The sequence below is a fragment of the Larimichthys crocea genome, chromosome XX (genome assembly GCF_000972845.2).
Source record: "Larimichthys crocea isolate SSNF chromosome XX, L_crocea_2.0, whole genome shotgun sequence".
In the NCBI taxonomy this organism is placed as follows: domain Eukaryota; kingdom Metazoa; phylum Chordata; class Actinopteri; family Sciaenidae; genus Larimichthys; species Larimichthys crocea.
In genome coordinates, this window is record NC_040030.1 from 10,944,399 (window position 1) to 10,956,873 (window position 12,475).

Consider the following 12,475-nt stretch of genomic DNA (forward strand, 5'->3'; position numbering starts at 1 on the left):
CATCAACCTCAGCTATACTTTCTATCTAGTGCTAATTGCCAAATGTTAGCATGATAACATAATAAATGAATATATTAAATATGGTAAACATTATACATGTTATATAAATGTTAGGCTGTTAGCTTTAATATTGTCAGCATGCTGTAGTTAGTATTTAGCTCTATAGCACTATAGACGTTGTCTTGTTATTTTTTCATTCACTCAGTTAGAGCTGCTGTAAATCACAAAGTTTCAGTTTTATAAAATGTTGATTTCCGAATTAAACAAATAATAATATTTTTTAAGAAAAATCAAGCAATCATCAGTTTAAATGTTTATACCAGTGGACAGGGTAGTATTTCTTAGTGTTCATCATGTGAAGTGTGTACAGAGAGCCAAAGACCAAAAAGTATGAAGAAATTAATTTAATTTAAAAAAGACAGCAAAATATATTGAAAATATATAGTTAAAAAAGGTATAATAGAGACAGCAACAACAAAAAAAACAGGAAAAAGCTATTTTTGGTATTTAAGATGATAAATTCAGTCCAAATTGTAAATACAAAAGAGACACACTGTATTCAGACGATCGCTGAAGAATACTTTAGCACATTGTTTTAATCTCTATCAACTCAACTACATTAGTGTGAATAATTTTAAAATATGAAACCATTTATAATGCTGGGACCATTTTAGACGTTGTCATTAAGGGATGGGAGGCACTCTTGCTCGTAGTGTTGCTTTTATAGTTGTGAAGCCTTGAGGCAAAGAAATATAGGAAGGGATTCAGACAGTGTTTGAAAAAGTAAAAACACTCCGCAAATGTCAGTATCTTACTAACATGATGCACTTTGTCTGCTGTGAAAAACACAGACACGTGCACCACTCGAAGAATGAGAGGAATAAAGCAAACAACCAGGGAGACAACGATTATTGTAATGATAATTTTAGTAGATCTAAGCGGTTTCCTGTCAGGCATTTGTGTTTGGCTGACCCTCCTAACAAGTAGCAAGTAGAAAGACAACAACACTATTTGGCTGAAAACTATAAATAAGACGTAGACTATTTGGAGCGCCGGTGTGATCATTCGATTATTGCAAGAATATCCGTCAGTGCACTTGTCCTCAGTTTTCACCTTTATTAGTGAAAACACAACTGGAAGAGCCAACAGTGCTCCAAGCATCCACGCAGTAAACAGTAGAAACCGCTGCCATCTCTTGCCCAGGTTTGCCCACTTTCGGGGGTGAAGAACCTGGCAAATAAAAATAGATATTTTTAGTTTTATACTGTCACCACTTTTGTACCTCTTCACAGAATAGCTAATGTTTGCTTTGAAAGCAAAAAAACATAAGAGTTGACAACAATCCATGATAACACTGCATAAATTAAATTGAAGCCATACATGCTGAAATGATAAGAGTTAAAATACATTAACACATAAGACACCTTGGGCTTAACCGTGCATGTAAATACATTGTCTTGAGCTCAATCTTGGAACCCAATGGCCAAGTCTGAATTTCGCCTCTGGGGCCAATGGCCAATGTTTCTGGTCTTCCAGTATAGCCTGTGGATATCCAGAAAATGGATAATGCATATCTGGATCAGGATGCAGTCCAATCAGCAACTTGACATATTTATCCATTAAATCCTTGGTGCAACTTGTATCTTATTTTCCTTACAAATTAGAAAATCTTTCTGGGAATGTTGGTCACATACCTGGAGGAACCTCTGAAGACCTATCAGCACCAGAATATTTAAGCTGGAGGTGATGCAGAACAAGAAGAAGTAAAAGAAAAGTTGACAGACTCCATGCGTCAAATTTGGTCCTTTGAAGAAAATCTCAATCCCAACAGGCAAGCAGAGCAGGCAGAGGAGGTCCGACACTGCCAGGTTAAAGAAGAGCCATTTCGAGATGGTGGAGATGTGCAGATGCCGAATCATTTTTACAATCACGGTGATGTTAGCAGGGATACCAAACAGGCAAATGACTGCAATGAGCAGACCAGTAAGGATGTACCAAGAACTAAGGTCAGAGATTAGAGGCATTCCTGAGGAGGAGCAATTGTTGATGGAGGTGTTGGAGCTACCGTCAGCACTCATCATGTAGAAGAAATGGAGGTGATCGATGAAGAAGTGATCAGACCCAACAAACACCAAAGCAAATCTGAAAGATTAATTTTATGTTTTGTGTTGATCTCAGGCAGCATGACCTAATTGCTGTTGTGAAAACCACTTCCTAGTTACATTTACCCACGCAGTGGTCTCTATGTGTACAAGTCAAAGGTTTAATGTAAAAGTTGGCTTCAGTTCTATCAAAACTATTATTTACTCTATCTTTGAGTCAACTCAGGTTCTTTTGTGTTTGAATACTGGAATACTGACTTAAGCTGAGGCAAAAATTAGTGACCACACCATCTAAAACGATCTAATACTGTTGGAGACTGGAGACAGTCTTGTTTGCAGATGAATCAAAGTTTAAAGCAGAACTAGAGATGGCTGTAGTGGGAGATTTGTGCAATGGTGCATTAAAATATTGGCCAATGAAAGGAAAGAAATATTTAGACAAAGGAGATTTTGCCAGTGTCGGACTTGTTTACTTACACTGGAATAACTACAAATTGACCAAACAAAACTTTATTTTCTCCAGAGGAACATTGTCACTTCTGTCTTAGTTAAGTAGTAAAAGCCCTGATGGGATATTGGACCTTAATCTTTCAGTGTCTTGTTTGAGGTGCTGCCACGGGTTTTTCTCTACAGAAAAAAGTTCAAAACACAAAGTAAATTAAATATTTTTATTACCCGGGGCATGACTCTAGGGCTCACTGCTTTGGTTCAGGCTGAAATATCTCACAACTATCAAATAGATTGCCATGAAAATTTGTACAGACAGTCCTGTTCTGTAGTAAGTACTGACTTTGGTCATTTTATATTTTGCTTTAGTGCTACCTAATATCTTGTTTTTCGCCTTTTAATTTTAGCATTACCACAGTCACCCAGGTGGTTGATAGTGTACCACAACTGTTATGAACTAATTTCTGCAGAAACCGACCAAAATCTACAGTACAGTAATGTGATGAACAGTTGTGACCCAAAGCATATAAATTATCCCAAACAAGATCTGCAGGAATAATCAGCAGTCAAGGTCTCACAGTTTACTATTTTCATCCTCTCTGTGGGTGGCCTGAAGCCACAGATCTCTTCTTGTACTGTCCTTCATTGTTTGGACAAGCAAAGAAAACCGTAAAAATGTGACGCAGGAGCTTTTAGGCACGGTGCCACAAGGCTTTTTTTTTTTTTTTTTTTTTTTTTTTACAGTGCTTGTTTTCACCAAAAATTGTGCACGGTCGTCCTGAAGACTAGAAAGTGATGTACGCCTGCTCTCAACTAATGTCAATTTTGATGACAGTGGAGTCATGAGTATCTGCCCTTCAACTTTCAGCAAATCAATCACATGTACCCTCAGCCACCAGCAGTGTGAATAGTAGCTTATGTAGAGAAATTAACTCATGACCACTGAACCTGTAAAAACAGGTCACAGCACACAGCTGTGACCACTGGTGGAGCATGTTGGCAGGATGCTGCAGTTATCTTTATATACTTTTGAGAGGTTTAAAGGTCAGAGGTTAAGGTTAGCTACCATAGGGATTCAGTGCCTTGCTCAAACACACTGGTATTGTTATTTTGTATGTCTTGGTGTGGATTACATGCCATGGAAAGTACATTGTTCAAAGGCCAAACATGACTTGGCACTGAGATCAACAGAACCAAAATATCTGGCCCTCCTCATCACTCCTGATCTTGTTGTAGTTTAGATGGATTTTTTTTTCTCTCATGAAAAGAACAAAGATCCACAAAGATAAAAAGATTATTTAAAGGACAGAGTCCAAATGGTTTCCAACTTCAAAGTGAAAGGAAAGGATGCTACAGGACTTTGAAGTGAGGGTTCATGCGTCACCTCTCCGCAGGGATTAATCACAGTATATAGATATCTATTTAAAGTTTTCCTATTTTATTCCGGTTAATTGACTGTTGAGGTGTGCCTCATTAAAAACACGCACAAACATTCATATTCTCATCTATAATTTCCCCATGTAACCAACCTTAGCCTGGTTTGTGAAAAGCATTGAATGAAACAAAATGACAATCCAGTCCTAATATGAGTCTTATGTCTACTGCACAAACTCACCAGAGCTCTTGTATATTTTCTCTAATCTTTAAAATGCTAATTCTTCAGGTTTAATATCCAACAATTAGGATCTTGCTGCCTTTTTTCAGGTGAGGACAGAACAAGACTATAGTCATGTTAGCCATGTTGTTTCCTGTTACACTGCACAACTAAAAAAATACTTTGGCCAAATGAATGCAGTTATTTTGAGTTTATTATTATCATCACAATGCTAATGTGTATTGAATGTCATTAGCGTTGGACAAATTAATGAAAAGTCAGACGATCACCAAAGTGATTTGATTCATCCTCTGGAGGACATGAACATGTATACAACAATCCATCCAATAGCTGTCAAGACGTTACACTGAAAAAAAAATAAAAACATTTAAAAAATGAGGGAATCCCAATAGTCAATATGATTCATCCTCTTGGGAACATGCATGTCCGTACAAAACTCCATGAGAATCCATCTCATATTTGTTGAGATATTTTAGTTGGGAGCAAAATGGCGTACTGACCACCTGACTAGCATTGGTATCCCCAGAGCCAAACTGCTCGGATGACTAATAACTTCTTCGGGTGGAGGAGTTCAGGGACTTCTCAGGTAAAATAGATAATCAGGTGTATCTGCAGTAATGGTTTTGTATTGTACTAGTGAAGAAAGTTTGATAAGGTGTTTCATAATCTGGACAGAACCTCATTCATCTTGTGCTCGCCCACATTTTGAGAAGCCTATGTAGGGGTTTTTTTTTTTTTGGTTCCTAATAACAATACACCCTGAGACAAGTTGGTTGCCATGGATATTCTAGATGAGCTACATCTCCCAGAATTGCTTTCCAGCACCTGGGAGTCATCTAGGAGCAGCTTGAAGCAGGTTGCCGGGTTAAAGGATGTCAGAGGCTGTCTGCTTTGTTTTTGAATGGACGGATCTGACTGCAACACACAAACAAAAACAATACACCTTCTCGAAATGTCTAAGAGCCAAAATAAGAATCCTCTCGTGAAGTCTTCTTTGTCAAAACATTGTTTTCTATAAAAATGAGATATCCCTCTAATGTTTTCTATCCAGGGAAATCAGCATATGGCAAGAATAGTTATAGTAGTGGGATTTTGTTGATTTTATTTGCATTTATTTTACCTGCCGCGTCTCCAGAAAAGAGAAAATAATAACCCTTTAATCCCATGATTCCTTTCAGTGGATTTTGAGCAATTAACTCAGACGTACAAGCAAAGACAGAGGAGGTGTGATGTGGCATCATTTGTCCTCCCATGTGAGATTTATCTTCAGAAGAGTAATTAGCATCATGTCTGACTCTCTTTTTCTTTGTCTTTGTTTTTCAGACTTGGACAACAGTGACGCCAACGAGAGACTGAAGTTCAGCATACTGAAGAGACTCCCTGAGGTACAGTGTGTGTGTGTGTGTGGCCCAACATGAGGTTTTTATGCAGAGCCAGGACTAGTTCAGATTAGTTTGTCTGACAAGGAAAGATTAAAGGAGCTTATTCAACCTTTTCTATCTGCTGTAATCATTCCAAAAATAAACGTAACGTCAGCCGTTCTGAATGCTGACATTTGAGTGTACAAACTAGGAGCAGGGAGCTAAAACGTATCAGACCATGGTCAGGGTGAATTTCTCAGCCTGGATGTTATACCAATGTCTGTATAAAGACACTCTCCTCACAGTCGCCATAAACAGGAAAATTAGCTATAGAGATCAAAACTGTTATCTGAACCGAGCTGTAAACATGTTTAATTCTGCTGTGAAGTTGGACTTTTTGCCATATTATGGCAGCCTGTCCTTAAGTGGCCGCTGGCTTCATTCCCCAGCACCGGAGGTTGCCGCTTGTGTTATACACAGTAAAAACAATGCATAAGGTTTATTATAATCCCATCTATTAGTGAGGGGGATGTTTTGATCTTTCTCGAATGGTTCTCTGCCCAAACTTCCCATTCTGGTCCAATTAGGAGTTTGAAGTTATTTTAGGTCTCATCTCCCTCAAGCCCCCCTCAAGCCAATCACAAAGCACTTGTGTAACTGGCTGCTGTGTAAGTGTGTGTGTGAGTGTGTGTCTGTGTGCTGGGGAGGGGGTAGCGTAGTGTGTGAGTCTGTGTGTGTTTATGTGTGTCCCTACCTCTTGTGTAACTTCCACGTGTCCCAGTGTGGATACAATATATCTGTGTGTGTGTGTGTGTGTGTGTGTGTGTGTGTGTGTGTGCGCGCGCGCTCCATCTGCATTGTGATCAGAGGAATGTCGAGTGTTTAGTGTTTCTGCTCAGTTTCCTGCCCGTCAGACATTTGGTGGGTGAGTTTGGCAGGCAGGAGAGATTCAGCAGGTACAACACACACACACACACACACACACACACACACACACACACACACACACACACACACACACTCCCAAAGAGGTGGAAAACAGGAGATGTTGGCTCACTGTAGGAAATTCATCCCTTCCCGCTCATGCTAGACTACATTCATACTATTACACACGTATTTCACCATCTGTGCCTATGTGCTGTCGATAAATAAGTTATATTACGCGTACAAAAGATCGGTAGTGATGTTTAATTGATGATTTGCTCCCCTAAAATTCTCATTTTTGGACGTTATGGTACAATCTCTGTATTACAATTATTCTGACGTCTTTACTAGCTGAGACATTTAAGTTTCACTGACGCAGCTTGAATTGGTAAATCAGAAGTTTAAAACACACTAGTACTTTAGTTACTAAGAACTTAGGAAGGATTTCATGAGCAGCTGCAGAGTGGAGGGAGAGATGTAAAGATTTAAAGACTCAGCTCTTTAAGTTCATGGTTATTTTATGTGCTCTTTCTGAACCATGTCAGTGCATTTAGTTACTGTAACATCAGGATAAATCTTCAGTGTCTTTCCAAGGCTTTTAAGGAGTGTTCCAGCACGGTAAAACAAACACTGAATCACTTGTATGCTCATCATATTCACATTGCAAATTATTTTAGCTTGTAATTCTTCATCACAAGGTCCTTTTTTTTTTTTCCTGAGCTCATTAAAACGCGTCAATGACACCAAAAGGAAACAGTGGAGGAAAATAGTTTTAGCGCCGATGGAGTGTAAGAATTAATCAAATGGGGATCTTAGCTGCTCTCTTAGCTTGTCTCATCTTGTTTCCTCTCACCTCTGACAAGAACACAAAGCTGCTGAATCACTTCAAGGATTGTATCAACTTGGCAGCGTGTTTGACGCTGGACAGAAAGCAGCCCCGAGGAAAAGCTACGTCCTCTCTTATTGTCAGTCACACTTGGACTCTCTCTTTGCTTAAGTGTTTATTATTTTATTTATTACAGTGCCGTGTTTTTCACAACACTGAAAAATTAGAGAGAAATCTAATTCTTCATTAGCAGTCAACTCTGCGATAATGGTTTGGAGTTCCAGTTGGCAAAATAGAAAGGGACAGATGTTCACATGCTTTGGGGATGATTTTTATTCATGACGACATCAGCTACATGCCTAAAATGTGAACTGTGTGTGTGTGTGTGTGTGTGTGTGTGTGTGTAGCCCATGGAGAAGACGATCTACCATATGTGGGACCATCCTGTCAGTTCAGCTTCAATCTCCAGAGATTATGTCAGAACTCTGCTGGAGAAACACAACAAAAACAAGGTAACGCAATCTAGTGTCACACGCTGCAGAGAGAACACAACTTTCTCTCTCTGAGAGCACTGCGGATTGGCAAAAACAAACTGACAGTGTGTGACATGAAATGTTTAGTGCTGAAACGATTATTTGAGAGACATCTTCGTCATTTGATGAACAACAAGGTGGATCTATGATCTGTGCTAATGTCGGCATGCTATCGTGTTCACTTTAGACGACGTAAAGAAGGGACGTCGTATCCGTGACACGGTTTCAGAAGAGTGTGATAGCTCATACAAGCACCCACCTGTCAATCAAGCAGCCACGTTATTAATTATGCATAACTTTAAGCCTTAATATAATTTAAATGGGTGAGTTTAAAAAAGATTCAGACTCATGAATGGGGAAATTAGCTTTAGAGAGCAAAACAGTTTTTGTACCAGGCTTATTAAACATGTTGGGGGCGGTCAGTAGCGTAGTGGGTTAAGCGGCCGCCCCGTGTGTGGTGGCTATAGTCCTCGCTGCAGCTGGCCCCGGTTCGAATCCCGCATCGGACGGCTAATTTACTGCGTGTCACTCCCCCTCTCTCTGCTTCCTGTCTATCTTCAGCTGTCCTATCATTAAAGGCATAAAAGGCCAAAAAAATAATCTTAAAAAAAACAAAAAAAAAAAAAAAACATGTTGGACATTTCAACATGGGGGCTCATGGAGATTGACTCATTCTGTAGCGAGCCATACAATGCTAATGTGATGATGAATATCAGAAGTTTTGCAGGTATTTGTTCACAAACCAGCAAAGATTTAGGAAACTTTTTACAGAATATGACAGAAATGGAAAATAATATACACAACCACTGACTCTGACACGGGGAGAGCAAATTTAGATAAAGTGTAAAAATACAAACTATTACAGGTTCCTGTGTGTCAAAGCAGCATTTGAGGAAGTTATTAACAACTTACTGTACAAACACACAGTACAGTAGTCCACCTTCCACCTTTTCATCCCCTCTCTCGGTCACTCTCTTTTCCTCTACTAGAACAGGCTATTATATTCAAAATTCACTCATAAGTATGCATGTACTTGTGTGAGAGAGATAAACAAGAGACAGAGGTTTATGTATTTAATGAAGGGTTACTTGTTTTGGCTGCTATTCAACGATAAATAACACATGTAGAACAATTAGTTGCGTTTATTCGGATCTTCCGACCGCTGTAGGCGGGAGACAAATCGAGCCCTCTGTCAGCTCACTGACCCGTGCGAAGTGTGCGATGTTTGTCGGAAAAACTAATTGATTCATAAGTTATCTGGTCAAGTTTGGCGCTAATGCGAGGAACAATGTTTGTGTAATATGTCTAATAATGACCAGAAAAGAAGCACTATGTTTGTCAGATAGGATGGACTTATCGGATGGTGTGGAAACTCACTTGTCACAGCAGCTCGTATACACAAGGCTGATAAGAAATTACTCATAAATAAATATAGAGGAAAAGTGTATGCTGGTGTCAAAGAGTGTGACAGCTGAAGGACCTTTGGAAGCGCTCCTTCTTTACATGGTGGGAGCAGCAGTCTGTGGCTGAAGGAGCTGGTTAAGGCCTCCACAGTCTCATGCAGGAGGCGACAGGAGTTGTTCGTGATGGATGTCAGCTTTGCTAACATCCTCTCTCCTCTGCTTCCTCTATGGGAGAATTATTACCTTATGATGAGTCTTTATTTATACCCACAGACACCATGAGTCCTCTTTCTCTTCCACGTTGAACCGCCATGTTCCTACAGTAGCCCAGAATAAACAAACCAACTCTAGATAGGGAGCCACTCAATCAGCAGCTTTGAATTTCAAGAATTTAAATGTGAATTTCAAGAGTTTTTTTAAGATGCATCCCCTTGGGCTTATTGTCCCAATTTTCTGTCAGGGAATTGTAGACAAAGAAAGTCAATAAATCTTTTTTTCTGCAGATACAGTCCTCCATGGCCTTATTTATTAAATGTGTTTAAACACTGACCCCTCAGCTATACAGCCAACGCAGCATCTCTCCAGTCCACGCTGCCATTGGCCAGTTCCAGTCAGCTTAATTGGCTGGCACGCTGGCACGGAGAGCAATGCCAGTCCATGCAATGACAGATAATAATGTATGGCTGCCCTAAAAAGTTTAAACTGCAGCCAACTTTAAAACAAGCGAGTCAAAGCGAGCAGTATCTGGATTTGCTGCAGATTTGTCTCGACTGTGTGTACCCCGGGAAAAAAAAGCTGCAGAATCCACAGTTATGTTTTTGCTTTTCCTTCCTCCTCAGGGATTTGCATTCACCGGCAGAGACAAGCCAGGCTTCAGACCTGAGTTTCTGCCTCTTACCTACCTGGCAAAAATACTCTCTGATATAGAGGAACAAGGTATTGTGTGTTTGTTTGTTTGTGTGTGTGTGTATCCTGCCTTCGGAGGATTAAGAGTGAATGTGTGTGTGTTTATGTGCGTGCTTGGTCAGATCTCCATCATGAAGGAGGAGGTGTGCGTTAGATTCTCTTTAAGAAGTTGCATCTCTCTCTGCTTCTTCCTGTCTCCCAGCTCTGGACCCTTTCGAGGAGCAGGAGAACGTGGACGCCAGGTTCGTGGAGGAGACGGCTCTGAAGCAGACACTCGTACTGCTGGGCTTTGAGGAGAAATGAAGGAGAGGAGAGGAGAGGGACAGACGATGGATGGATTACAGGGGGAGGGAATAGATGAGGGGGAAAATATGTTGGAGAGAACAGACATCATTGACTGGGCCTTGAGGACAAGTAACGGATGGATGGATGGATGATGGAGGGGAGGGAGGGGGGAGGCGGTAGATGAATGGAGAGATTGAAAGGCAGAGCGCTCATAAACAACTGTTTGATGACAAATTAGGGTGGGACAGAGGGACAGATGGATGGAGACGCCCAGAACGGGAAGATGGAAGAGCTGTGTTGCGCGGTGTGAAAGAGGGACAGCAGCATCTCACTTCACACAATACAGCCACGTATGAACAGTACGACAACTTCTAAACTCAGCAGGGGACGCAGTTAGATCTTCGGCTAGAGGTTTAATTCAATTTGGGGAAACAAATTCTGATTGAAAATCAATAACTGCAGGCAGCTATTTATACCAACTCATATTTCTATGGCGGCAACAATTCCCTCCACTTTCTCCCACACAATTTATGAACGTCGATGTCAAATACTGCAAACCGTATTGATAAATCAAACTAACTTGTTTATCCTCCTCCCGAGCTTCCTGTAATGCCGCTGCACCCCATCAACTTGATTACATGCTGACAAAAGCTTCGAAGATAGAGTAGCTTGATATGGTCGGTCAGTGGCAGCTGTGCATTAAATCTGATTTTAACACCGAGTTATACAGAATCTTTGCAGCCCGAATAACTCAGCGAGACTGACGGACACTTGCAAAGATTTAAAATTACAACCACATCCGGATTTAGTGCACCGATTGTAGCAAACACCGAATTGATCATGTTCATAAAGAAAAGTCGATGGGCGGGAAGGATTTTCAAGCTTCGAGGCAACATTTTGTTGTTCTATAGTTCGTTTCTGGCTGTATTTGTATGTAAAATAATTTATAATTTTGCAAGGCTCAGATACTAGTGCTGGTATGTTTCTGTGCAGCACGAAATGATCTGATGACGTACGAACATACTTTGACAAACTCAAACTTGCTTCATTTTGATGTGATACTATTACACACATTCTTCTTATTCTGGAGAAATATACATTTATATTTTTACACAATCTTCAGACAAAGTTCTCAAATGTTAAACATTGTCGAAACACAAGCTACCGTACAAGAAGTTTGATAATTACACCGTAGAAAAGTCTAAAGCTAGCTTTGATTTACAGCGAGACCATTTAAAAGACACACCAGTAAACAAATAAAAAGTTGAATTTCTAAGAACACTCAGGGTTCATGAACTTTAGTGACTTTAGTTCTACAGCACATTACAACATGAGTCTACAAAATGCCTGACAAACCATGGGATCAAACAGGACAGTACGGGGTTAATAATAAAGGCAATCACTGAAATAAGAAGAAAGAGAATGCTCTGATGTTACTCAGCCTTCCTACCCACACTTTGACACACACACACACACACACACACACACACACACACACACTCAAACGTCTGGTTTGAATAATGTACACGTGCCCTCAATCATGACTTGAGCTCTTACTGTAAGTGGAGAGATTCTTTGGTAGTGTGTGTGTGTGTGTGTGTGTGTGTGTGTGTGTGTGTGTGTGTGTGTGTGTGTGTGTGTATTCCTTTTTACTGAATGTTGGCACTCAATACCACAGATTGTTTACATCTCGTGTCATGCTTTTGATTTGAGAAAAGAAAAAAAGGGATCTTGTAAATCACTCATGTTTCTTATGTTTACAAAAAAAAGACAAATAAATCATTTCTTTTCAAGTTTGAGTCTTCTCTCTTTCTCTTTCACTTTGACAAACATGGCATGCAAAGAAGCATCGTGGCAGCAGAAAGACTCTGACTCACGTTTCCAACGAATTTCCTTTGAATCTTGCAAAATATTGGTAACCATTTACACTGGAGGCTCGAGGTGAATTAGGAAATGCTCTCAACTTGGAGTCAAATGTTTTGTAGCTTTAAAACCTTTGGCGAGAAGGAAGTGAAAATAAATCCAGCATCAGTGCACGCTGAGTCACATTTAGTGAAAAACACACCCATCGTG

The 12,475-nt window shown here is 40.1% G+C and overlaps 1 protein-coding gene across 1 annotated transcript in view; it reads left to right on the top strand.

The window, feature by feature from the left end:
* The window catches only part of gsap (gamma-secretase activating protein), a 36,255-nt gene extending 24,060 nt beyond the window's left edge, over nucleotides 1–12,195 (top strand). Inside the window, exons 29-32 of the mRNA XM_027272467.1 lie at nucleotides 5,488–5,549; nucleotides 7,683–7,787; nucleotides 10,051–10,147; nucleotides 10,320–12,195. Of these exons, the coding sequence (XP_027128268.1) occupies nucleotides 5,488–5,549; nucleotides 7,683–7,787; nucleotides 10,051–10,147; nucleotides 10,320–10,420 (365 nt within the window). The 3' untranslated portion in view covers nucleotides 10,421–12,195. The remainder of the gene's footprint in view (nucleotides 1–5,487; nucleotides 5,550–7,682; nucleotides 7,788–10,050; nucleotides 10,148–10,319) is intronic.
* Nucleotides 12,196–12,475: the final 280 nt, after the last annotated feature.